General features: G+C 49.1%; 1 protein-coding gene across 5 annotated transcripts in view; it reads left to right on the forward strand.

The window, feature by feature from the left end:
- The first annotated feature begins 22,745 nt into the window (after positions 1-22,745).
- Positions 22,746-26,864, forward strand: part of LOC144115382 (uncharacterized) — a 33,708-nt gene continuing 29,589 nt past the window's right edge. For 2 of the 5 annotated variants that reach the window (XM_077649752.1, XM_077649756.1), the window contains exons 1-2: positions 22,746-22,828; positions 25,384-25,421. In XM_077649752.1, the coding sequence (XP_077505878.1) occupies positions 25,391-25,421 (31 nt within the window). In that variant the 5' untranslated portion in view covers positions 22,746-22,828; positions 25,384-25,390. Of the gene's footprint in view, positions 22,829-25,281; positions 25,422-26,465; positions 26,594-26,864 lie in introns of those variants that run through there. The other 3 variants (XM_077649754.1, XM_077649755.1, XM_077649753.1) reach the window with 2 other exon arrangements.

Raw genomic sequence — 26,864 nt, forward strand, 5'->3', positions numbered from 1 at the left:
ACACGCAGCAGTTTGCTATGTAGCAGAAACAACGTCGTGGGCTCGCCTCGGTCACGATCACTGCAGCCATCGCAACGGAAGCGACCAGCTGCACAGCTCCAAGTTCATTTCAACATTCGGAAAACGGCGGGCGTCGCGAGTTTTTCGCAGATGAACATATCGCTGACTTGACGGGAAAGCACTCGCACTGACCATAATCACTTTCACTACGCGGACACTTGTCGCTATGCTGTGAAACTTGCGCACGCACAGGAAAATAACTCGCAGCAGAAATTCAAAACGCTTGCCACAACCACAAACAGCTCGAAATAAACACTTCGTGACACCGCCATTGCACAGGTCTTGCGTCGGTTTGCAGAGCCGCAGCAGGAATTACAAACGCATGCAAAAACCAAAAAACAGCTCGAAATAAACACTTCGTGACACCGCCATTGCACAGGTCTTGCGTCGGTTTGCAGAGCCGCAGCAGGAATTACAAACGCATGCAAAAACCAAAAACAGCTCGAAATAAACACTTCGTGACACCGCCACTGCACAGGTTTGCATCGGTTTGAAGAGGCGCTCTGTCAACTCCGTCAACGTAGATGATTACAGAATTCAACTAGTGGAACTATCGCTCACCACTGCGGAACGCGGCGAAGTTTGCAGTCGCTCTGAACACTGGTAATATGAAGATGTGGACAATACAACACGCTTCGCGACATCGCTGCCACTGCCCAGGCCGCGCTCCCCAGTTCAGTCGACGGATGGCCATCTTGCCGGGGCAGAGCAGAACCGAGGCGGAGGGAGGAGGGGCTCGGACGTCACTGACGTCACGGGAAAAGCAGCCAATAGCTGCAATCCGGTCCCCGGCCGGATGCGCTCGTCCGCCAGAAAGTTGAAGTTCACCAACTTTCCATCCGTTCGCCGAACGAGGCGGATCCGCCAGCTCCGCTCGCGAAGCGGACGAGGCGGAAGGCGCTCCGAAACGATCGTACAACGACCCAAAGGAACAACGACAGGTCGCTGTTGTGGGCGTGTGTTATCCACCTGCCTGTGCCGTCCACCAGATTTTACTTCGCTAATCTGGCTTTCGACCACCGAGGCCACGATTTCTCTCTGGAAACCTGCCTTCTCCAGACGCCTTAGTTGGGCATGGACACTCTCCCGGACTCGATGCTCACACGACTTGGCTACAGCAGAGCGGATGCAGTTTTTTGCAATAGCTCTCTTCACGAGCTTAGAATGAGCCGATTTGTAGTTAATTTGTTTTTTCGACCGTGGCTTGTACTGCCAGGCTCTTGCCTAGCAGTGCATAGGCTCTTGCCTAGCACCGCTTTTAAGCGATATATTTTTATCCACCCTTGACAAGCGCATTCAGGCGTCCCTTTACAACGCCAGCGTGCTGAAAGTTTTTAGATACGTAGACGACTACCTTGTAGTAATGAACGCGACTGAGGCTCGGGATAGGGGTATTGTCGTGGACGACATTATTGACATTTTTGTTTGCAACGCCTTTGGCATGAAGTTCACGCACGAACTGCCGCAGGAAGGGCACATCCAGTATCTAGATGTGTGCTTTATTTTTGAGGAAACGCGCGTGTGCTGGCAGTACAAGCCACGGTCGAAAAAACAAATTAACTACAAATCGGCTCATTCTAAGCTCGTGAAGAGAGCTATTGCAAAAAACTGCATCCGCTCTGCTCTAGCCAAGTCGTGTGAGCATCGAGTCCGGGGAGTGTCCATGCCCAACTAAGGCGTCTGGAGAAGGCAGGTTTCCAGAGAGAAATCGTGGCCTCGGTGGTCGAAAGCCAGATTAGCGAAGTAAAATCTGGTGGACGGCACAGGCAGGTGGATAACACATGCCCACAACAGCGACCTGTCGTTGTTCCTTACTGGCACAAGGTCTCGCACCGCCTCAAGAAGGTCGGGGACAAGTGCGGCGTCCGTGTAGTGTTTTCAGCTCCGGAGAAGCTGGGACGCCTGTGCCGCCTAGTAAACGAACCCAAAAAGAGGTCTGCCTGCAAAATTAGGCACACCAAAGCCCTCGTCGACTGCAAGGTTGGCGTGGTGTATAACATCCCTCTCGCCTGTGGCAAACGCTACATTGGACAAACCGGGCGCTGTATCAACGAACGCTTGCTAGAGCATCGCAGGACAGTAACTTCGATTAGTGGCGGAGGTCATTTAGCTGACCACATTCGCCGTTGTTCGTATAAGCCAGCATGCAAGGCGTTTTTGGAAGAAACAAGTGTGTTAAGAAAGTTCAGGACTCAGAAAAGCCGGGAAATTTTTGAAGCCCTCTGTATTGCCAATGATAAAGATCACTGCGTCAGTACTCCCTCTATTGTGCTTAGAAGAAAGGAACTAGATTATCTGAAGGCTAACGGTGTTGATCGTGTCAGCTAGGCACAGAAATTGTGGGCGATTTGCATGAAGGCACGTGTGCGATATGGAACCTGTGGCTCTGGTTGATTGCCTTTTGGTTTTCCCGATTTTGTGCTTTTGATATCAGTCACCTGGTGGTCACATGTGTACATATAGGACTGGTTTCTGTGAATAAACTTCAGTTGATGTCCGGCGATTGTGTGTCTGTTCTTCCTTCGTCCGTGTTTTTCGTGCGCCAGAACGATGTATCATAATGCGACTATAACAAGGAACGGAAACAAAAAAGGGCGGAAGCGCTCGAAGCGCATGGACAATCATACCCGACAATTCTGCACGAAAGCACCTTTGAGCGGAAAACCGTTTATGAATGCAATTTTTTTCATATAACCTAAGATTTCACTATAACAATCAATATATCCGCAGATCACCTGAAGGCAGTCTTGTATTTTTTTTCTATTCAAGTTTTTCCAATCGTCAAAAGCGTTCCCCATTGGTTTTCTATGGCAGTCTTAACTGTGCTAGGCGATCGATGGAAGCACTTTGAAAGAAAGATTTTGCTACATATCAGAATAATGGATCATCCCGTCGATATTTCCTTAACAGTGTCTTACAATTTTCCGATGTTCAAATTCTTTTGCCCGATAAAGCTGGACATGAAACCTGAGGAAGTCGCCTGTGTCGATGCGGCCAGTGGAAGGTCGCGGGCGGCAGTCTCCACGGTGGTCAACGGCAGTCGCCGCCGCATCCATTAGAAGCCGAAACATACATACAGCTGAGGAAGTTGCAATAGCGCTCGCTTGCGTTGGAACGAAAGCAAACATCATAATTAGCGATAGCAAAACGGCTGTCTGGAATTTTGGCAAAGGGGTGGTCTAGAAAGTGGCATACAAAATGTTAGCAAGTTCGGAATTGAAACGTAAAATTACGATAATCTGGAGTCCCACACACGAATCAGTCCCAGGCAACGAGACGGCACACGAGTTGGCCCGAGCTCTCTACTTCCGGGTAACCGTAGAGCCACCCGACTGGGGGCTGAATGAGCGCGCGCAAACCTGCACTGAAATCGTCAGCACTATAGAGTTGGAAGAATTAAGGTGTCTGCCACCGCCGGACCAAACTTTAAGCAACAGACAGGCTGTCGCTTGGCGGCACCTGCCAGCTGGGAATTTCCCAAATCCAGTCTGGCTGTTCCTCACGCGAATAGAAGATAGAACACACAATAAATGTAAAATCTGCGGAGAAAAGGGTACACTTGATCATAAAATCTGGCAGTGTCCATGACTCCCCAGGCGTCAGGAAGAATATTTAAAGTAGGGATGGCTGGGAGGCCTTGCTGCGAAGCGAGTCCCCCGCTGAACAGCAACAATTCGTCCGCCTGGCGACGGAAACCGCGAAGAAACACTGCAAGTTCGCCTGCCTTTAGTCGCGGAGGCCCCGTCCCCCGCCCCTTGAGCCTACGCGCCGGGGGCGAGGAGTAGAGCGCCTCCTACACCGGTGAAAAATAAGTTTGTTCTTCTTCCAACGGTTATTTATAACATCACAGAAACATCAGACTAAGAAACATTTAGAATTTTGACTTAACGTTTGACCAAAAAAAAGTTACTGTTGTAATGTTTCGGAGCTATCTATGGCGTTATGTTATGGCATTAACATTAGTTCAACGTTCAGACTAAACATTCTTCTTATACTGTTTCTAAAGCCTAAATCATAACTAGTTGGAGTTCTCATTCGAAATCGAAAAAAAAAATGACGAACATGCGCCGAATTCCTTTTCTAACAATCGGTTTTAAGTGAAGAAGGTCGTATCGTTTAGATGCACGCCATGGCTTGTTGGCTACAATTGGTATCAAAAGAGAATTGTATAGTATATAGTACGAAAGCCAGGAGCTCGGTGACACAGTGGGATCGTTGGATTAAGTAGTGCAGATGTGCATACATTTTGAGGCATTGTTCTGTTGCTTTAGACAAACTCCGAATGCAGACCTCGTCCAACCTGGTCTACTTGCGTAGCGCATTCTGCTTACAGACTGTCATGACCATATCAGAGCCTTTACTTTGTTAAAGAGTTTTCGCACAGCATGTAAGAACACTGGAAACGTTTTCAACCATAACAAACCACCGTCAACTCGAAACCATGCACAAGCGTGACGAAAAAGTGTCATGTTCTGGCTTTCGCGGCGGTTCAGCGGCACTTACATGACTGCTGTCATCATGCAGACTACGCGATCTGAGGTCCACTGGTTCCTCTTGGATTTCGGCCATGGTCACGTTTTTCCTTACTAATATGAAGCTTTGTTCTTATGAACCGTTTGCTGCTTTCACAATTCGTTCAGTGAGTGAAGGAATGAGCATTGTGTGGTACGCAAAAAACGCACGTGCATTAATCGCGACCAGATGAAATTACCGCATGAACTCGTGTAAGCGCCGCACCTCTTTTTTAAAATTTGGGTCTGAATTTTGAAGGTGCAGTCCATACATGAATTTAAGAAAAGTACACCCGTATTTGTTCTCAATTATATAGTGTGAAACAGGGAGTGCGGCCTATACACGCGTGCGGACCTTGCACTAGATTACACAGTATTCCTACATGAGGGCGACAAGATAGAAAGGTGTTGGTCCATTTGTCTAAGCAAGGCAAGTGTACCCATATGTGTGTAACTCCTCTGACGTTCTCGCTTCTTCTTTCGTTTTTCGGGGTTTTTGTTTTGTCTTTGGGGCCAACCCCTTAAATTTCAGCTGTTACTTTTTCTAGGCGATAGAATATAATGTAATAGTCACTACTTCAAACACAATCATTTTTGCGTTCATTACTAGCTTGTACATAAACTAGATTTGCTAACAAACATGCCAAAATAAACAACACGTGACTTTTCAGTGCAGAAGGGTAGCACATATCACCGAGAACAACCGCTAACTCTTCCTCACGAAAAAAATAATCGAAAGAAAAAAAACGACAATATAGCGTTCTGAAATACCGAAAAAAAGCCCGCCGTATCGTTTAAAATAATCAACCGAAAAATCCAACCGTAATCATAACTAACAACATTACAAATATATTTCAATCATGGTGTCCCAGAAATATTGCCACTGAAATGACAGCAATAATGTTCAACTAGCAGTACTTTTCGACTAAATCTCTTAGATTGTAAGTACATACCATAGATTACATGCACAGCGCCATTATTGTGTTAGAAGGCGTACGTTGCTATTAACAGAGGAGTGCAAATATTCAAAATTTTGAATTCGAGTCGAATATGTTCGTTATTCGGGTCTTATTTGATTTGAAAAATGGGTATTCGAGAATTTCTTAATACTCTAAAGTTTCAGAGTATTCGCCAGCGATCGAATACCACGTCAACTTTCATAGATCAAACCGTGGCAAAAGCTCATTATCTGAGCCAATTATCCCAAGATCGAGTATAAAGTGCCAGGAAAACTACATTCGTCTCTTGGCTTTCTCCTGCGTGTTTTATGGCGGGAACCGATCACGTTTGGACTCTGCTCGGCTTGAACCTCATGCGAAATTCCGCAAGCATGCTTTCCCGCATATCACGCGTGATGGTAACTAGGTGACCGCCCACCCACTTCGAATAATCACAACGAGAAAGCGCGTGGTTTTTGTTTGATCCTTCCATAATATTGCGTTATACTTAACGTCCACACCTATGGCACTCATCATCCCTCCTTCCCAGCTCTCAAGAACGCAGCGGCAGATGCCCCTGAAAGGAAACCCTGCAGCTAATGGCGTCGACCATTTTCATGACACCGCGATTAATCCGTGGTTAATCCATTTTAACACTAGCGTGAAAGCGTATCAACCACGGATTAGCATATCCTTACAGGGGATTAACCAAGAATTCACTGCGACGTCATGAACATCGGTCTATGCTATTGGCTGGACGGCCTCCTTTGATATTCACCTGCTGCTTCGCTCTTGGGTTGTATCCGACTGTAGCGTGACCTACGCCATCTCGTTTTGGTCAGCTATGATATCACGGGAAGCGCGCTTGCAGAATTTATCTTGGGGGCTCCCGAACGGGGGCCGAGTCGAGGTGCCCCCGGAAGGAGCAAGAGATCGTATAAAAATCCCACCTATGGAATGGTGAATTGTAATTCTCCCACATTTGACGGGCGCGTAACGGCAGGCGTGACGACGAAATGCGGGCCCTTGTCGCCAGGCCCAAAACATAATCTGGCCGCGTATACTTTCGGTTCCTGAGCTTCGCCGCCAGCCTGGTCAGCACCCGACGACGGCCGGTGGCTATCGGCCGAGCATTCGCCGCCTGCCGCCCGAACACCGCAGCGCTCCGCTTTCGGACACCGACTTGCGTGTCGTTGATAATTTCTTTTTCTTTTTACAAGCCGCCTCGCCGTTCTGACGCCAATGTACGTACATTCACCCCGCTTACGATCGCGTTGTTCTTCCAGCATGCAAGAACTGCGCACTCTTCACGGGCTTTTCGCTGTTCGCGTGATGGAGTCTCCTCGCAAGGCTGCACCGAATTTTTGACCGTTTTCTTTTTATTATTTTCGACAGGTGCGGAAAGCGGGGGGCGGAGGCATTTTATAACTCGACCTTGGGATATTTGGGGCATTTCTTCTGGTCCCCTGAAGTACGAATCAATGTTATTTTTAGTTTTCATCTATGAATCAATCTATTTCATTTCGTTGCTCATTTTGCAAGACCACATTAGAGATTTCGTATAGTTATGCTACCTAATCAAGCAACACCTGTGAACGCCATGTTTTTTTTTTGTATGATGCTGAGTCAGTTCAGTTTTGTTCATTTTAGCTGAAAAGACCTCACACAATTTTGAAGGAAACAAGGTCAGTAACATTGGTCTTTGTTTCTTTTTTTCGATTGTTTTTTCACACCGAACAGATATTCAATATTCGAAGGCATTTTTTCTTCATATACGTATTATAAGGTTTCAATATTTGCACACGTCTACTTATTACCCGTTCACTACTATCCCTCATAGGACAGCCTTCAATAATGATTATACTACAACTTTTGTCCGTAAAGTTTCGAGACTGATTTATTTTCTTCTCTAGAAATGATTTCCCTAAACAAATGTTGGTGCTAGTGTTCCTGTATATGCTCCCTGGGAGCATATACAGGAACTCTATTTTCAAAAATTATATAAAGCGCACTTTGAACAACAGACAAGGGAGATCAAACAACACAAGCGCTTGTGTTGTTTGGTCTCCCTTGTCTGTAGTCCTAAGTGCTCTTTATATAATTTTTGAAAATGGAAAACCAACTAGCTCAGATGTCAATTCTGCTACAGGAACTCTTGTTGGTGCTTATGTGTAGCGGCATCTTTTGGGGCTAACCTGAGCTATTTATGTTAATTGCTGTGGCAGCCGCTAGATGGCACTACATGTATAAAAATACGTTGTCACCAGTCTTCTGCGCATTCTACTGTGAGTGAATGTGGAGAGATGGACGCCCACCTCGACCAGCGTGTAAACATAAAATTCTGAGTGAAGCTTGGCAAGACAGCCACACACAGACGTATGAGCTCCCTCATGACGCTTCAGGTAACGGGACATTACCGCAGGCGCGAGTTTTGGAGTGGCACAAGAGGTTCGTTTCGGGGAGAACGTCGGTGGAAGACGACACAAGGCAGGGGTGCCCTTCAACCTCATGGAATGAAAACAACGTGGCTCGGATCAGGAAAATCGTACAGCAAGACCGCACGATTGCAGTCCGCATGCTATCAAATGCTCTCGACATTAGTAAGACGACATGGCACCAAATTTTGCGTGAGAACTCGGGGAAACGGAAGCTGAATGCCAGACTTGTGCCGCACTCCCTCACACAAGACCAGAAGGACACGCGAGAATCGGTGAGAGCTGAGTTGCTCTCCGAGGCAGAGAAGGAGGCTGCGTTCGTCGACAGCATCATTGCCGAAGACGAAACATGGTGTTTTCAACACGATCCTTAAATAAAGAGGCAGAGCGCCGAATGACGGTCCACAATCTCTCCGGCGTCGAGAAAGGTGCGGCGACAGAAGACCAAAACAAAGACAATGTTGGTAGTTTTTTTCGATTCCAGAGGCGTCATACACCACGAGTTCGTCCCACAAGGGCAGATGGTATATCAGGAGTTTTATATCCGCGTGCACCAACACATGCGTGATGCACTGCGACGCCGTCGCTCTGACTTAGGGCATCTTGACAATGGAGCCTTCTCCACGATAACGCAAGGCCGCGCACTGCTCCCAGTATGACAAAATTTCTAGCCAAGCACAGCATTAAGCCTGGACTCCATGTACGCGAAAACTCACGCGAAGGCGACGGCGGCAAGCGACGAGCAACGCCGTCGCGCGAAGCAAAATGCATGCGTCGCTTGCCGTGTCGCTCGGATCTGCACCCACAGAAAATTTCGCTCGTCGCCCGGAAGTCCCCCACGCGACTGGCCAATCAGAGCCCACCAAAGCCGATTCCGGTTTGTCCACGCTTTCTCACCGGTACATCTCACGAAACCAGCCCGTCGTCTTGGTCATCGCCACCGTCGAGAAAATATTTGGTTTTCTAGCTGAGAGGCAGACCCGCATGATTTAAATAATTAAAACAATCTACTTGTTGGGTGCGGAGGGCTAACAGCATTTGGAGCGGGCTACGCGAGCGCGTGTACTGCATGCGTGTCGAGCCGCGGGTACCGGCGCTCGATCCACCGTGCCGCTGCGCTCCAACTGTGCAGAAACACTCGCGGCGCCCATTCTCACTGGTATATTATAGTTTGGTCACATACAATCAGATTGGGGCGACAGTTTATGGGAGTGTTTTTACTAAGCCGGAGTGCATAGGCACCGAACGAAAGCACACCTCCCCCGTGATTCCGTGATGTGACTTCGTCTCTGCAAGCACGCCGTTGGTTATCTCCACTGCCGCTACATCGCTGCCGTAGAGGAAATATTCATTTGGCCCTGACTATGAGGCACACTCACAAAATTTTAAGAGAAAGAACAGGTTACGGGCGTGTTTCTAAGCTTGAGTGCGCAAAGCACGGAGTCCGCTGCACACTTCACCGGGTTCGCGTCGCCTGCCGCCTTCGCTTGCATGGAGGTTGCCCACAAACGACAGAGCGAGCGTCGCCGTGCCGCCTTGTCGCGTCGCTCGCTCTTTCGCGCACATGGAGTCCAGGCTTTACCGTACTTCCCCATCCGCCCTACTCGCCTGACCTCTCCCCATGCCATTTTTTCCCGTTTCCTCGTGTGAAAAGAGCTCTAAAAGGTCGCTGGATGGGGAACGTGGAGGCTATTCAAGACGCCACGACAATGGAGCTGACATCCCTGCCAAAAGAAGAGTTTTCCAACTCTTTCCTAGACCTCAAGAAGCGTTGGAAGCTGTGTACAGACTGCAAGGGAGACTATTTATTGGGGGTGCTCCACAAATGATTTCAATGTTAAACGTATTTTTTTAACGGACTCAGTCTCGGAACTTTACGGACTCCATCGTATCCGCTTCGGAGGTGAGTGTGTCAGTTACATGTATTGGTTGTATTGTACAGCTCAAGTGTCGCCCTCCTTGTTGGTCCTTCCATGGTGTTATGTACCTTCACGATTCGCGGGCCTGCATTCTGATGAAGGATTCCTTTGCATTCTAGAGGATGTTGAATTTACGTTGCTTAGTGGTTAATTAGGGGAGGAAAGGTTATTCCACTTCCAGAATCGCCACAAAAAAGTACATTAAGAGCAATGGATTAATTTTTGTTTAAAACAAGAAAACAACGTAGTTGTAACGCCTCGGTGCTAACATGGAAGAGTGGACAATGCAACCACTGGGGGGGGGGGGGGGGGGCCGAAGCGCGTAGCGTGCTACGCTCCCTGTAGGACTTATCCGCGAGTCCGGCCTGTTCAGCAGGATGTAACCATGTTTTCCGCGCTGGCGTCGATTGCACCATTCGCTTCCTTGCTTTCCTGCGTTCACTCCCTTTTACCGCGAGCCGCTCCCCTGCGTAGGCCAAGGTGTCATCCGTCTCACTAAAGGTTTTCCCTCATCCTCCTTCAAAATGTAAATATTAATTGGAAAGGAAATGGCACAGTATTTGTCTCGCAGCTCGACGGACACCTGAACCGCTCCCTAAGGGAAGGGATAAGGAGGGACTGAGAGAAGAAAGGAAGAAAGAGGTGCCGTAGCGGAGGGCTCCGTAATAATTTCGACCGCCTGGGGAGCTATCTAGGACTGTATCAGTGAGCAAATGTAGCCCACGCGCCAGCATATGTGGGACTCCATGAGAACCTGCGTGGTTTGGGAAACACCCAGCGGATATGGCGCCTTTCGGGTGTATGTGCGGCTTCACTACACACATTTATCGCCATGTTTTAAATATAGATTGCCGTCGAGATGACGCTGCATAATTGTCAAAGTCTTCAAAGCACTCGCCAATTGTTAACGAACGGCTGCCTCTATGAGTATGAAACTAAAGAAAAAATTGTTCGGAAAGTTTTGCTTACATCTTTCCATGGGTCGCTCTCCTGCCCGCTACCCCCAGCCGGGAGTGGAACTCGCGCGCTTGTATCGCGGTGTTTTAAACATAGAAGTGTCTCAATATACGCCGGACGGACCCAGTTCATTCTCATTAAAGGCAAGGCGGACGCCACTGTGAGTCGATGGCTAAAGTCACTCCCAACATATGCGCGTCGTGCAGCCATCTAGTGCACCAGTGCTGCTTGCTACGCGACCTTTTCTGCGAAGCGTTTGCATCGCAATGTGCACGCTACAATCAATACTTTCGAGGAACTGCAAAGAGAAGGTCGCTCATTTTTATATCTCCAGCTCTCACCGAGTCGATGGGGTGACGACGAATCACATCTGTAGCTCGCCCGCTCGTCGCTACTAAAGCCATTCGACACGCACGAATTAAGATCCGCGATCATAGATGCATGCGATTACGTTCAGACGGAGTGAAACGCTACGAGCGCTCCCAAAAGTCGCACAGACAGGCGTCTTCAGGCCCGCTTGTGCGCGGCGAGCACCAATCAATATATCCGCAGATCACCCAACGGCAGTCTTGTATTTTTTTTCTATTCATGTTTTTGTGCCAGTAGCTAGGCCGCATATGCAAGCGGCAAAAGCGACACGACGCACATGCAAGCAGATATGTGTATTCGGTGCGTGCTTTATTCGTCCTGCTTAGTCAACAGCCTCGTAATATGTCACCTCGTTCTGCTCATAATTTAAGCAAATCATCGCCAGCATCGCAGCATTTGACCCACCGGAAACTGCGCAACGACCTGTGAAGTGCAGCGGTGTGCTTGCTATACTATAGGCATCGAGCGCCCCGCACACAACACGCATCTCACTACACAGAACACTCGTCTGTAATGCGCGAAAAAAAATCACTCTAGCTCTTTTAGCGGAAAACTCTTTAAAATGTATATATTCCGCCTCGCAGCCATGACAAAAGAAATATGAGGACGTACTCCACCGCAGAGTACACGGGGGAACTGCATGGGACTCAGGGGCAACCGCAAAGCCGGAGGCGTGTACGAGTCACGTCCGGGCAAGCGCGTGACATTTTTTAAGGCAAGGACGGGAAGTGAGCTGCTCTCTAGCTTGGTCTTTCGCACAGAATTTCGCTCACATGGTGTTTAAGCGCTCGCTAGCTCGAGCTTAGCGCAAGCCGAACGGCTCCCTCAGCCATCGCCGTGTGACTTGGAGCATGGAAGCGATGCGCTCTGAACTTCGACTGGAGGACAGCGACTCGCAGCAACGAAACAAGCCTCAAGTTCGTGAAGCGGACTTTGGCACGCGACAGAAGGCACATCAGCCCCATATATATGTTGGCATGCAAATATCCAGGAGTAATTTTGCAGTATTTCATTACGCAACCAAACGGCGTGCGGCAAACATTGCAACCAGGATGCGTCATGGTGCTTGTAATGAGCGTAGCAGAACATTTCATTGCATGGTGCTCTCGAAGTACATGCGAATGCACCGAACACCAATCGGCCTAAACCGGGCAATGAGTAAATATTCTTGAACCAAAGATATGCCTACCCCCGTATATGGCAATCCAAAGGAGCGCAACGAGAACAAACCGAGCAGACCGCAGAGAGAGAATCAAATGGACTTAACTCGAAAAAATACTGGTCAGATCCGGCCGACGTGCTCGGGAAAAGAAAGCTCCAGGTCTGTCCGACGTACCTCTAGCCACAACCTTGAAAAACACTGGTCGGATCCGTCCGACGCACTCGGGGAAGAAATATGTACCGGGTCCATCCGACGCACCTTTAGACGCAGCCTTTAAAAATACATTGCCATTGAAATGACGTTTCAGACTTTCAGAATCTGTTCTAGGGTGCTTATTAGCATGCGCAGTCATCCACATGTGCACACCTGTCTGGAGCGCTCGATTGGCGCACCGTGCACGGACGGATAGATGGATGGACGGACGTTTGGATGGATGGATGGATGGATGGATGGATGGATGGATGGATGGATGGATGGATGGATGGATGGATGGATGGATGGATGGATGGATGGATGGATGGATGGACGGACGGACGGACGGACGGACGGACGGACGGACGGATTGATGGATGGATGGATGGATGGATGGATGGATGGATGGATGGATGGATGGATGGATGGATGGATGGATGGATGGATGGATGGATGGATGGATGGACGGACGGACGGACGGACGGACGGACGGACGGACGGACGGACTAATGGATGGATGGACGGACGGACGGACATACGGACGGAGGGATGGTTGGATGGATGAATGATGGATGGATGGATCGATGGATTAACCTTAATGTCCAACAGTTACAGGGAGGTCTCTAGTCCTCCCTCCTAGACGATGGCTATAATAGGCCTTGGATCCCCGCGGCATCTTCGGCCAGTCTCTGGGTCAGAGTTGAGAAGTAGGGTCTCAGGTCTCCCATCGTTCTAGCGTCCTAATATTGCAACCTTCAGGTGGCACCTGTGCGCATCCTCATATCACATGGTTGAGATCAGCCCTGTCCTTGCATGACTTACACTTATCAGTGTACTGCCCCGGATATAGTATGACTCTAAGCAACCGGGTTAGGATATGAGTTTGTTTGCATGCTGACGATGCCATGTTGCTGCCTGACCTTTCTCTAACGGGGGGTCTGCAAGTGGCTATTCGGCTCGTTCCATTGTGTACTGTTGGGTAATCTCCGTATAGCGGACTAAGCGGTCGCGTCCTGTGTCCTGTAATGAAAGGTCAGGGTGGCACATCGGCTCGGAAAGGAAGACCTCGGGCCAATTCGTGAGTCGCCTCGTTCCCAACGAGGGAGGAGTGCGCCGAGTCCAGATAATTTGCATCGGCCTGTCGTCTTGGCAGGTGTGCAGAATTCTTAGCGTTTCAGGAGAGAGACTTCCTTTTGTGTAATTCCTCACCACCGACTTGGAGTCGCACACTATCCGCCGCTCGGGTGCGGATCGTCTGCTACCCGTCGCGGTTGCATTTGGCTTTTCGCTCACCTCAGCTTTGACTCACGACAGAGGACTCCGGAGCTGCCCCCCCCCCCCTCTAGTCTGCACCTGTTCGCGCTCAGATCAAGTTTCTGACAAACGTTTCAATTCTAGGATGTTATTACTGTATATTAAGCACTGTGGCTGAGTTAGTTGACTTCATATAATTTCCCAACAGAATTTCCCAACCAATAATTTCCTGACAGAAGTCATTGATTGGCTGACTGCTGCTCATAAGCATGATTTCCAGAATTGAAACAGACAGTGCGGCGATTTTTTAATGTGGGCAATCTCTTCTCGCATATGTATGTTTAAAAAGCTGCTCATGTGAGTATAAGTTTTATATGCATTAAACAAATACACAAAGCAAATAAAAAATATGAAAATGAACATTAAAAAATAATAAGAAAAATCTTGGACACTTGACCCCCCCTCCCCCCAACTCGAAAAAAAGTTCCGAGGTTCCTGCTCACAACGCTACTTTTTTGTGTTCACAACCACTAGACACTACGGCTGGAGCAGATATCCACTATTTGGCAATGAAAAGCTAAAGGTAAGCGAAAGCAGTTGTTTTATTTTCTTCTGTTTCCGTCATAAGTAGCGCAGTGCAGTTCAAGCAGACCCAGTGATTCATGGTAAAAAATGAAGAAACTTATAGACAGCTTAAAACAGGCGAGGAAGAGGCCTAAATTTTCATTGCTTTTGTGCCATAGTGTCTCAAATTGTTTAGAAAATGCGAGCTGCTCACCATCAGGCGGACAAGTAGGTACTGTAAGAGATGAGGGGTCCTTGAGTGAGCTGACTCTTTCAGCGCCGCAGGTCCCTTCTCCGAATGACGTTGTCGGACTTGGTTATGAAGGAAACTGTACAGGGGGGTTTATTTTACATTATTTACAAGATTTTGGAACCCATTGGAGGGTGATGGGGGAAGGTCGGAGGATCTGAGAAGATCTGAGGATGATAGAGGATTCTCTTCTTACGGCACTCGTCGTCCGGTTTAAAAAGGGTCCGGTCCCTAGGATTCCCCAGGTTCGAGGAAGTCTTCGCCAGGTTGGGCGTGGCCTAACTTGCGTTGTCGTACACACACACACACCACTTCACATAGGGACACGCCCCCGTCACATGCCTCGCCGGAGAAAGAGGGTGCCGCTGGACAATCGCCCCCACCAGAGAGAGCGTTGTCTTCGCGTCCGAACGACAGTTCTCACGCTCCAGCCGGACACGTCTTCCGGGAAGTCCGAATGGGCGAGGCGCCGGCGAGCAGGCACAGTTGAAGGGGTGAGTCCCCCCCTGCTCGGTTCTGGCGGTCGCTAACTGCCTCCGTGCCGCACGGTTGATCTTCCGGGAACAATGTTGTTTTCAAACGGCAGTGGAATCTTCCGTCTCGAATCCAATAAACCTCTCGAGGACCGGCCGTGGGAACCCAGATGCCTCTCGCCGTGCAGGGACCCCGGCTGCAGGTGTCCTGGCCAAATACGCAGCTGAATCAGACCACCGGCTGTCGCCAGAAACCTTACAGTACTGCACTCATCGTTGTGAGTGAATGCAACTTCGAGGAGCAGTTCATCGAGCGGAACAACACATTTGTCACTGATAGTAATACTTATAGGTTACCAAAACCATTTTCTACGTAGCATGCTGTGCAGCGAAAATGCTATGGGGAGTGCTTTTGGGGGTCGGCGCTCCATGCATCCTATCTGTGCCGCGGTGACATATGCCAGCCTGTGTGAAAATGGGGCGCCTCCTATTCCCACCTGCTGCTTTCGACAGCTTCGCGATTGCTTTTCACATTCGCTCGCTCGGTTAGTGTGACAAAATCATAGGTGATTTTGCCTGACCACTTAGCTCTTTCTCGCGGCTGGGGGTTTCCAAAGGAATTAAAACAAGGGGGGGGGGGGGGCACGGTGCAAGTAGAGAAGCGGTATTTTGTATTTTTATTTGTGTCGTTGATGTCTCGCGTAGGACTAACAACGTGCATGACTCGGACACTCATGAAAAAGATGACACAAATTCCCTGTAATGTAAAAAAAATTCCTTATGAAAAAGGGGGAGGGGGAGGCGGCGGGGCTACACGCGTACCCCCCAGGTAGCACTAAAACATTACAACGATGTCACATGTCATGGTTTGAAAGTGCTTAATCTCCTGTTTCCTTAACGTTTTTGTAATGTTGCAAGGAAATGTTCAAATAATCTTTTCATCATAATTTAAACAACATAAATGTAACATTCTTGAAAACGATGAAGCCACCAGGCCCTCAACGGAGGCAACACTTGATCTCCCCAATACAGCACAACATGCAACTCGATCGTACACGGTATACACTCACCTCCGAAAGGATGCAATGCAGTCAAGCTTATATACCCATTACTGAGGGGTGTGCCATAATTGATCGTGGCTAGCGGGTAATAAGCAAAATTTTCTAACAAAATAATTGGGCTGTGCACGCAATCTATCGTGGGCACAATCTAAGATGTTTAGATGCAGAGCACTGCTAGTTGAAAAGCATGTTCACTGTAGGAACAGTAGTAAAAGTTCTGGAAACCAGTGCTTAAAATATACTTCTTACCCTGTTTGACAGTTTTGATCCAAATATTTTAATAATGATTATAGGGCCATGTTAAAACAATGTTTACTTGGAGCGCCAAAAAAGTGTTTATGATGCAACATATAACTTTATATGCTAATTTTTATTCTCAATGTAACATTCCTATGAAACATAACGTTACTGCAGCTTGCATAGCATTTTTATACCACTAACATATATAATGCTCGGTGCTACCTGTACACATGTAGGGAAATCACTGTCGCATAGAAGACCAGCTAACAAACCGTATCAGTACGCTCCAGTCTATCACACGCATTCATTTCATTTATGGTGAAGGCCCCCCTCCCTGAAAAAAAAGTGTAAACAGCAAGTAATTAAAGCGTGACGAAAGAAAGCGCTGAGACGCGCGCTGAATGCATGGAATACAAGGTAGGTAGTAGGTAGTATTTCGCTACAACTGCTGACAAACGCTCCTAGGTTCGTGTAAAGCCCCTCCATGACGCTACCGCTTTTTTAAGTACCGCCAAGCTTTGAAGTGTGCCGCCGCCTTTTTTCCGTATCCGCATAAGGCTTTTCCGGTTCCGGTTTCCGTTTTTTTGCCGGAAGTTGGCGTCCATTTTGTATCTGCTCGCGCGGAGGAAAAACAAATGGCGGTTCGTACTTCAACGTTCGATCTTGTGTCATCACGCTGATACGCTGCTACGCTGCTCCGCTTCTAGAAGACTAATCGACTTTTTCTGCACTTGGCGGAAGCTTGGTCCGAGCTGTGACTCGAGCCATAGCCTCTTCTATTTTTGCTCTAGCAAAGTAGTGAACTACTCGCCTGCCTAGCGGGTCGGGTAGTGATCCGTCGCGGGTCATGCCTGTGTGCTGTGCCTTTGGCTGCTCGACGCGCTCGGGAAAAGGCAAAAGGCTCTTTTCGGTGCCCCTGGGTAAGCACGACAAGAAGCGAACGAAAGTTTGGCTGAGACGTTGATCTAGTGAATATAAATCTGTGATGCAAGCACATAATTCGAGAGCACCGGTGTTTGCGAGGTGCGAAAGCGTCCCACGGCATCAACAAGCAGCGGCTCCGATCCCTGTCCCTCGGCGTCGGTCAACTTCGTGGCTTGAACGCTCAGAAATTTCGACGCTCTTCCCACAGTGTAATCATAGTATGCGGACACAAACCACTATCGCGATGTGCCTCTTTTTCCGACACTGTTTAAAAAAATAGCACCAAAACAGCAATACGACGATGGATGAAAACAGCAGCGATGCAACGCAGCCACCGCCTCCAAGCACAACATCGCACCGAGAACCGAAAAACAAAATGGCAGCGCTTCCGTTCTAGACCGGAAGTCGGAAGGCTGTGTGAGAAGGAAGAGCCGTGGGGGAGGGGAAGTTGGCGGTACTTAAACTGGTCGGAAAAAAACGTCATGGAGGGGCTTTAGGTTCGTGATTTACTTTGCTTTCTTCGCTGATTCATTCGCTTAAAGGTGCTCCAAAAAGGAATCTGAACTCGCCTTTTTACCGCGGGAACTCTATCTACACGTCCCGGCCATTCTTGATAATAATAATATGAATTGGTTTTTTGGGGAAAGGAAATGGCGAAGTATCTGTCTAATATAACGTTGGGCACCTGAACCGCGCCGTAAGGGGAGGGATAAAGGAGGGAGTGAAAGAAGAAAGGAAGAAAGAGGTGCTGTAGTGTAGGGGTCTCGAATAATTTCGACCACCTGGGGATCTTTAATGTGCACAGACATCGCACAGCACACGGGCGCCTTAGCGTTTTGCCTCCATAAAAACGCAGCCGCCGCGGTCGGGTTCGAACGCGGGAACTCCGGATCAGTAGTCGAGCGCCCTAACCACTGAGCCACCGCGGCGGCCATTCCTAGAAACTTCGAACCATTGTACTGTGCGGCCGATTGCCCTAATTAAATCGGATTAAACGTGCGCGCTTCCGCCCCCCCCCCCTTTTTTTTCGAACTCAACGCCGTAGGTAGGACGAGTCAACCAACGGCTGAGTCCAGCGGCGGCTTGCCGCTCTGCCATCGGCGGAGTGATACGTAAATGAAAGAGTTCACGTGTATTTTTATTTCCGTGGGCCTAATTTGCAGCTATATTGTCTGTGATTGAAACTGTTTATTCACAGAAACCTAAAAAACAAAATAAAAGCGAAAGCGAAGCGCCACTGGTCTGGCTGAAAGGCACTCGATCCACGCGTTGGTCGACTCCGCCTACCTACCGCGTTCAGTTAAAAAAAAAATGCGGGAGCCGGGCCGCTTAATTCGATTTAATTAGGGCATTCCGCCGCACAGGATAATGATTCCAAGTTTCTGAGCATTCCCGCAACGTTTAGACAGAGTTCCCGCGGTAAAAAGACGAGTTCAGATTCCTCTTTAGAGCACCTTTAAGTATCGTATTTAGCTCACATTCGTCGAGCCCTGTGCGATGTCAGTGCACGTTAAAGATCCTCAGGTGGTCGAAATTATTCCGGAGCCCTCCACAACGGCACCTCTTCTTCCTTCCTTCTTTCACTCCCTCCTTTATCCCTTCCCTCACGCGCGGTTCAGGTGTCCAACGATATATGAGACAGATACTGTGCCATTTCCTTTCCCCAAAAACCAATTATTATTATTATTATTATCCCTGCCGATTCGCGAGATCCCTGTTCATCGTGTAAATGCGCTAAACATGCATTGAGTGAAATCCATAGAATACGGTTACATGACGGTGCAGACGTTTTCAGAAGAAAGCTAGAAAATATTGCCGTCCTATGCATTTGAATTTGTACTCAGGGCAGAGCCTTATAGAACACAGTACTCAGGTGAAAGTGGTTACTGTTACGGCCTAGCCAGCCTAACTGAACGACCAGATAGTCCAAACTCTGTATCCCTGATACTGTAATATGCAAACGTCTCTCCCTTTCTTCCTTGAGCAGGTTACTCGCAATAAAATCATACGCACTTGAAAATTATTGAAGTGAATTGACTTCATACATTTTCTTTTATTTTGGAGACTTGCCATGTGGCATAAGCAGAGGCTGTCGAGTAACCAAAGTCCGTGGAGACTGTTCTCATTCAGAAACCTAAGCAGGCTCCTGCTCTGTACCCGCCGCGGTGGCTCAGTTAGGGCGCTCGGCCACTGATCCGGAGTACCCGGGCTCGAACCCGACCGCGGTGGCCGCGTTTCGATGGAGGCGAAACGCTAAGGCGCCCGTGTGCTGTGCGATGTCAGTACACGTTAAAGATCCCCAGGAGGTCGCAATTATTCCGGAGCCCTCCACTACGGCACCTTTCTTCATTTCTTCTGTTAGTCCCTCCTTTATCCCTTCCCTCACGGCGCGGTTCAGGGTCGGTATTCCGAGTTTGTGTCATAATCTGGCGCGGCCCCACCTGATTGGTCGAAACGCCGGAGGCGGATGTGCTGGTTCGGATACAGCGAAAAGAGCCGAAGAAACCGGACCGGTGACGTCAAACACTTAACAGACCATGCGCTGCGGCAACCGCAACGGAGTGACATCCTGCCGCCGCTCACACTCGCAGCCGAACCGACATCAACTTCCGGCGTTTCGACCAATCATGTGAGGCCGCTGCGGCAGGTTAAGACGCTTTTTATTATGACACAAACTCGGAATACGGCCCCAGGTGTCCGCCGATATGCGAGACAGATAATGCCCCATTTCCTTTCCGCTACAAAAAAAAATACAGTCTAATTTACTTCTCTTAGTGTTGCCCGTTAGCCATATCAGTAAGTTCAGTCTTCAGTAATTGTCGTCTTCTTGAGTCCTGCGTTCCCGGGCGCGTGCATGCATAGCAAAAGCCGGAGCGGGCTCGAACCAGGAAAAACGCTAAGGCGCCCGTGTGCTGGGCGATGTCAGTGCACGTTAAAGATCCTCAGGTGGTCGAAATTATTCCGGAGCCCTCCACTACGGCACCTCCTTCTTTCTTTCCTCTTTCACTCCCTCCCTTGTCCCTTCCCTTACGGCGCGGTTCAGGTGTCCAACGATATATGAGAGATACTGCGCCATTTCCTTTCCCCAAAAAACCAATTATTATTATTATTATTAACCAGGATTTCGCCGGTGGCGCCATCTACCAAACTCGGTGACTCTGTGGTTAAGGAACTCGTCTACTGATCCGGAGCATGACACAGAATTAGTGCCTGCTTTGTGCTTCTCTTACTTTTTCGGCGGCTGTAGCCACGGCGCCGACGTTTTTCGGAAACATTTCGCCTGGCGCCGACTTTGCCCCCCCACCCAACCTTGTGGGAGCGGCTGGCTGATCGCGGCGCTGGAGGGGTCACTCAAAGCCACTCTGTCCTAGTATTCTCGCCGTGAAGGTAGAGTGCGCTTGAGATTTGGGGAAACAACAGAAGCGGATTGAAAGCCCCGGCACCCTTCGAGGATTACGTCTTTATGCCGAATTCTTTCAACATTCCTTCGTGGTTTTTTTTCCCCTTTCAAGATCTGCATCTCCGTACGCGGCGCCTGAAGAGTCTTTTTTTGTGTTGGTTTGTTTGTTTCCCAGGAGAACGCGGCGGCGGGAACGCCGCGAGCTGGGGAGTTGGACTGGGGATTTCGGTGCGTGCCGTCGTGAGGTCAGCCAGGGAAGTGGTCGGCAAGCGAGCCTAGGCGGTGGTCTGATGCGTAGAGCACGGCGACGGAGGCCCCGAAGACGCGAGGCCCAAGTGCGCCCGTATCCGCAAGCCCCCATAAGCCCCGCGACGAGCAACCGCAGCTCAACGCTCCCTACGACCGAACCTTGCCATTGCGCAGCCAAGCCGCCGTTCCTCCCCACTCACTTGAACTCTTCTCTTTCTGTCCTGTTGCTTGCTGTTTTTCTCGTTCTAATCTTTTGTACCGTATTTCCCTCTCATGGCATTGTTGTATCGAAATTGCCCAGTTGTTTTCTTCCTTGTGTTAATTGCAGTGTTCGCGTCTTCATTTCATGTTTGTGATTTGCATCGTGCCTGTGAACGGACGCTACTTTGTTGGACTGGGTTGTGTAACTTTTTGTTGTTATTGTTTGCCCGAGTAAAGGGATCTGTTACGCAACTAGTATACGCCTCATGCCTCAGGTCAGCGGCTTATCAGGCGTGGCCCCTACGCCGGTCAGTAGTCGAATCTCAATCTTTCGCACGCGGGGAGGTCGGCAGGTTGGCGCCAATCAAGCATCTCAACCGCCCACAGTATCCTGACAGAGTACCCGGGTTTGAACCCTACCGCGACGGCCGCGTTTCGCTGGAGCCGAATCGCAAAAGGCGCCCTTGTGCTGTGCGACGTTAAAGATCCCCGGGTGGTCGAAATTATTCCGGAGCCCTCCACTACGGCACTTTTTTCACTCCCACCTTCCTCCCTTCCCTTACGGCGGAGGTCCGGTGTCCACCGCTGCTGTCGATAATGGGAACCTCCGCCCAATTTCGCTAACGTCATGTCTAGAAAAGGTAAATGGAGCACGTTGTCTTAAATAAGCTCCAAATGCACGCCGACGCCGAAGACACGTTTCCCCCGTCTATGATTGGGTTTCGAGCAGGCCTCTCGACTAAGGACATGTGGCAGATACAGCAAGACATTTTAGATCCAAATTAATTGCATAGACGCCGAAACCCGGGGCGCTTAACGCTATCCCGTCAAAATTTCGCCAAAAACATGGTAAGCGCGCTCGCAATCCGAATAACCGCTCTCGCCCACAACATAAATCTCGTATGGGTTCCGGCTTACGCGGGTAACTCCGGAAAGGAGGAGGTCGACCGTCTAACCCGAGGTTTAACCAACCGGGGAACGGGAGACCTCTCGGGAGCGGACGCCCCCGCCGAGGCGCCTCGCTCGTACGCGGAGATCACAAACTTTTATCGCGAGCTAAGATGCACGTATCCCGCCCCTCACCCTGACCTGGACAGGGCAAAATCCACGACACTCAGACGCCTACAAACAAAGGCCATTCTTAGCCCCTACCGATAATGTTTAATCACAAACGGTGAATACGACCCTGCATGCCCCCACTGCGGTGACGGGACGCACGCCACCCAAGACCGTATTTTATGGGAATGCGCTAGCAATCCCCTACGACGACGCTCTTGCCAGCTCCCTCGGTGGAGGAATGGGACACGTTCTTGGCCAGTTCAAGAAAAACAACGCAACTAGCCCTCATCAGGGGAGCTCAAGAGGTCGCCGCCTACTGAAGGCCACGCTGGACTCGCCCAGGCCATAACTAACCCCTTCCAATTTGTGGCAATAAAGTTGTGTACCACCACCCCGGTGTCCGCCGACATATGTGAGACAATTACTGCGCCACTTCCTTTCCTCAAAAACCAATGTTCATTTCCGGTGGCGCCACCGCTGCGTCATGAAAAAAAGGGCACGTGCTTCCCCCACCCGTCGGCAAGCCTAATCATCTAGACGCCATACCAGCACGGGCGCGAGTATCCCTCGGCAGCACAATAGTCGGTGGCATTCGCAGAGACCACGTCGTGTGAGTTTTTAAAGCGTTTGTCCAGAGCATCGGCTCTCTTCTCTCTCCGCTCTTTGTGGTGTTCCGGATGCATGTTCCTCGGTAGTGGGGGGATCTTGAGGCGGGTCCTCACCTTCCGCGCCACGTCGAACTTGATGCCTTGCTGTACTTCGTAGCCGAACGCTAGCTTCGGTAGAACGTGTCTGCCGGTAGGGTTGCTCGCGAGTCTTTCGTCACTGCGACACCAGGCAGGCTTTTATGATTTCCTCCAACGTATTCTGAAGTCCTATGTCCATTAGTGTTTCATTCGCCGTGTGGACTGGCTGCCCCAGCGCTTGTTAACTACCCGCCGCGGTGGCTCAGTGGTTACAGCGCTCGGCTACGGATCCGGAGTACCCGGGTTCGAACGTGACCATGGCGGCCGCGTTTCGAAGGAGGCGAAACACTAAGGCGCCCGTGTCCTGTGCGATGTCAGTGCGCGTTAAAGACCCCAGGCGGTCGAAATTATTCCGGAGCCCTCCACTACGGCACCTCTTCCTTTCTTTAATCCCTCCTTTATCCCTTCCCTTACGGCGCGATTCCAGGTGTCCGCCGTGATGTGAGAAAATTATCCTCTATTTACTTTCCCCAAAAACCATTTTTAATTTTTCTTCTGCCTCTCTCAGTGCTTGAGACTGAGGTAGGGGCGTCATAGGCGATCCTACCTATTACGCAGGCCTGGACTAGCCTTACCACTGCTACACGGGCGTTTCGAATGCCTTTTCACCGCATGTCATTCGACTCGACTGCCGAACTTACGCTGCTACACGAAAGGTTTTCGACGGCATTCGGTTCAGATGACATTCGAGTCGACGGGGCTCCGCGGAGACATTCCAGATTTTGGAACGCCTTCGAAACGCAAACACAGCCCGAATCGACCAATAGCCGTCGCTTCGCCCCGCCCGTAGCCGCGCGACTGCTTTCGGCTCTGTGGCTGCTCATTTCGATAATCGCTGCTGGCTTTTTTTTCTGTTTGTTTAGCAAATAGCTCGTGTTCTGTCTGAGTGAGTGAGTCTTGTTTTCGCGCTCCTTTTCTCATCGATCAATACCGACTCGCCCAACTTTACACACTTGTGAAATATAGCCGTCCGTTTCGCTTATTTCTAATGTGGACAAGGTAGAAGTGCGAATATATTCACACCGTCGCCTCATCAGCGTGTTTTCGCTCAGTCGCCGAGCTGCAAGGACATGAAGGCTGATCGTCCACCCATTGGATTCTAAGGTGTCGTTGGCGTAAAAAACTTGTCCCGCTACAACAATATGCTGCTGTTGACAGTGATAGTGTCGTTGTCGCATTAGTGTGACCGCAGTGACCGCCGCCGTCGACGTCGTTGCACTGAAAACTAGCTTAAGCTTTCGGATTCGTTTGGAAAGTGTCGTATAGCACTGCTGGAGTCCGTCGAGTCCGAATGCCATTCGACACAGATGCCATTCGAACGTGCCGAATGGTCCTCTTGATGTGATTCATAGTTTGCTGAGCGCAGCCTTAGAGTATTCTGATTGTTTCCCTGTTGCGTCCATTTGCCTGCATCAGCAGTCCCAATACTAACTGAATGATTTCCGGCCGTAAGGGAGATTTGCGGTTTCTCATTCTTCGTGCCCCTCCAGGGGCGGTTGGGACAGCAGTGGTTCTGAGATTTGTGGCGAGCATTTCAGCTCTCTGTCCGTCTGCAAAGTTTCTTCGATTTGGCAGTCGCTTCCTTTAGCGACCCAGTGCTTAATGTCATCCGCATACAGGCGCTTGTTAGGCCTTCGATGACTGAGTTTCTCGCGGAGCTTGATCATGGCCACGCGCACCGTGGAGTACACTAGCGCCATTTACGATACTGCACCTTATAATGCACACTCCCATGGATTGTGTTTAACTCCGTATGTCTTTAAAAGCTATATTGGGTCGGGTACGCACCTTCGATTGTCATAAATGCCCAATAGAGTGCGCCGTTCGAGCGCTCAAGACAGGTGTATGGACGACTGTGCGCAATACTCCATGTGAGCATGGTTCGTGTGACATCTCGCTAAATTTTGACCGATGTGGAAAAATTCACTTATCTTGCTCTCCATACTATATGAAATACATAATTCAGCTGAGGTATTTCCCAGAAACCCCTTTCAGCTCTGTGAAGCCGATCATTCACTAAAATGGTAATAATTACTCGGTGCTGCATGCATGTGCGAGGAAATTGGGAGTTTGACGTAACTTCCTCAATATCTGAGGGGCATAAATTAAAGCGCATTCTTGCTGTTACTGTGCAACATGAAGGAAGGAAAAATTGTGTGTAAGAGCAATTCTAGCGGACAAGTGCTAAACATATAGTGACGTTGGTGGCTGAAAGGCTATGATATTGAAATTTTGATGCAGACATGACAGGATAAGGCCGAAACCGAAACTGGACAAAGCCGTCGCGAGCCCTTGAACCGAAAGCCAATTCGATCCTTAAGACAATGTTTGAAACGGTAAACGAGGGAAGATTTGATGCTGCGAAAACTCAGATTGTTTTGTTTGCCTGTTTACCGAGTATATTGCTACTTCTCCACAGGTGAGCAATGGAACGTAGGATGAGCGACGCCATCAAAGGTAAGCTTTCTCCAACGAATTGTCCTGTCGTTAGCATCGTTAGTGTCGGTTTTCTCGACACCAACGTTTTAGATTTTTGTTAGAGAACTTGAGACGGATGGTTGCGATTTTGGATTAGGACTGGAAATGTTCACTTTTCTATCAGACTTCTCTGTGCGCCACCATGGGTAATGCACGCTGCGTTAAACACATGCTGAAAGGTGCATGCGCCTCCAGGAAATACGCGTATGCTTTTACTCTATGCTTTGTGGACATTGAAAACGTCTAGATCGATAAAGAAGGTAGCTTGTACATACAAGAAGCAGACTGCTTCATATGTGTGTTCATCTTGATAACAAAATCTGCGCTATAATGCTTCCAAAACTCGACACAGTCGTTAGCAGTCCCTCTCTCTCCCCCCCCCCCCCCCCCCCCCGCAAATGGTTTGAACTGCGCCACAGCTTGTCACTTATCTCTGGTGAACATGACATGTGCCCTGGGGGCTTGAAAGCTGAAGATGTGTGCTGCTAGAAAGTGCCTATGCATATGCAGCTCCATGTATTTGTAGCTTCACTTTCGCTATAGTCAACTGCAGCGTTGTCCCGTATAAGGACATCAGTGTGTACGGTTGCAAAGCGAATGCTTCCTCAGTAAACTGTGGCCCAATAAATGCTGCCAACCTGTAAACGTGGAACAATGGCCCAACAGCAAACATCACATCTGCGAAACCGTACGTAGTACTGTTGTCATGGTCAAGACATGGGATCGAAAGGGGGCCTGCTGCAATCCTTCCCTTTCATAAAGGAGGGAAAAGGTCATTGCTGGTAATATTGGCAGGAGATTCTGGCTCTCTTTTAATTCATATTAATCATCTCCTTCTCAGTTCATTCTCTGCTAACCTACACATCCTTAAATGCAAATTGAAGGAATCAGTTCATCAGAGCCTGGGTATGCACAGATTTAATTTTTTTTTTTTTGGATGGTTTGTATCTTCCCTCTGGCACCCACCTAAAATGTGTTATGTTGCACCTTGTTTTTTTTCTCGTTTGTCACCACTGCTCCAAGTGACCACGCCCATGCAAGGTCACCAGTGATGCATCATCTGAGCAGAAAATTGCCTCAAAAGAGAGCCCCAGTTCTTCCACAACAACACAGTGTGACCACATAGGCCACAGGGGGTGCATCTTGCAAGGGTATCACAAATATATGCATGTATGGTACATATTACAGTAGCAGAAGCCAAGTGGCTGAACATAGAAACTGTAGTAACAACTGATGTTGTAGTTCCTTTTTAGTTACAGAACGGCATCGCGTAATAGTAGCATACCTCAGCATTTAACATACATAGCTGTTGCACTGATGAAAGATATCTATCGAGGTGTCAGCTGCAGTATTCATTTCTGAACAACTGCTCAAAATTCAAAACATTTAAATGCTTTTCTCTTTATTGCACATATGAGAATA

Source organism: Amblyomma americanum, chromosome 1 (assembly GCF_052857255.1).
Source record: "Amblyomma americanum isolate KBUSLIRL-KWMA chromosome 1, ASM5285725v1, whole genome shotgun sequence".
Lineage (NCBI taxonomy): Eukaryota > Metazoa > Arthropoda > Arachnida > Ixodida > Ixodidae > Amblyomma > Amblyomma americanum.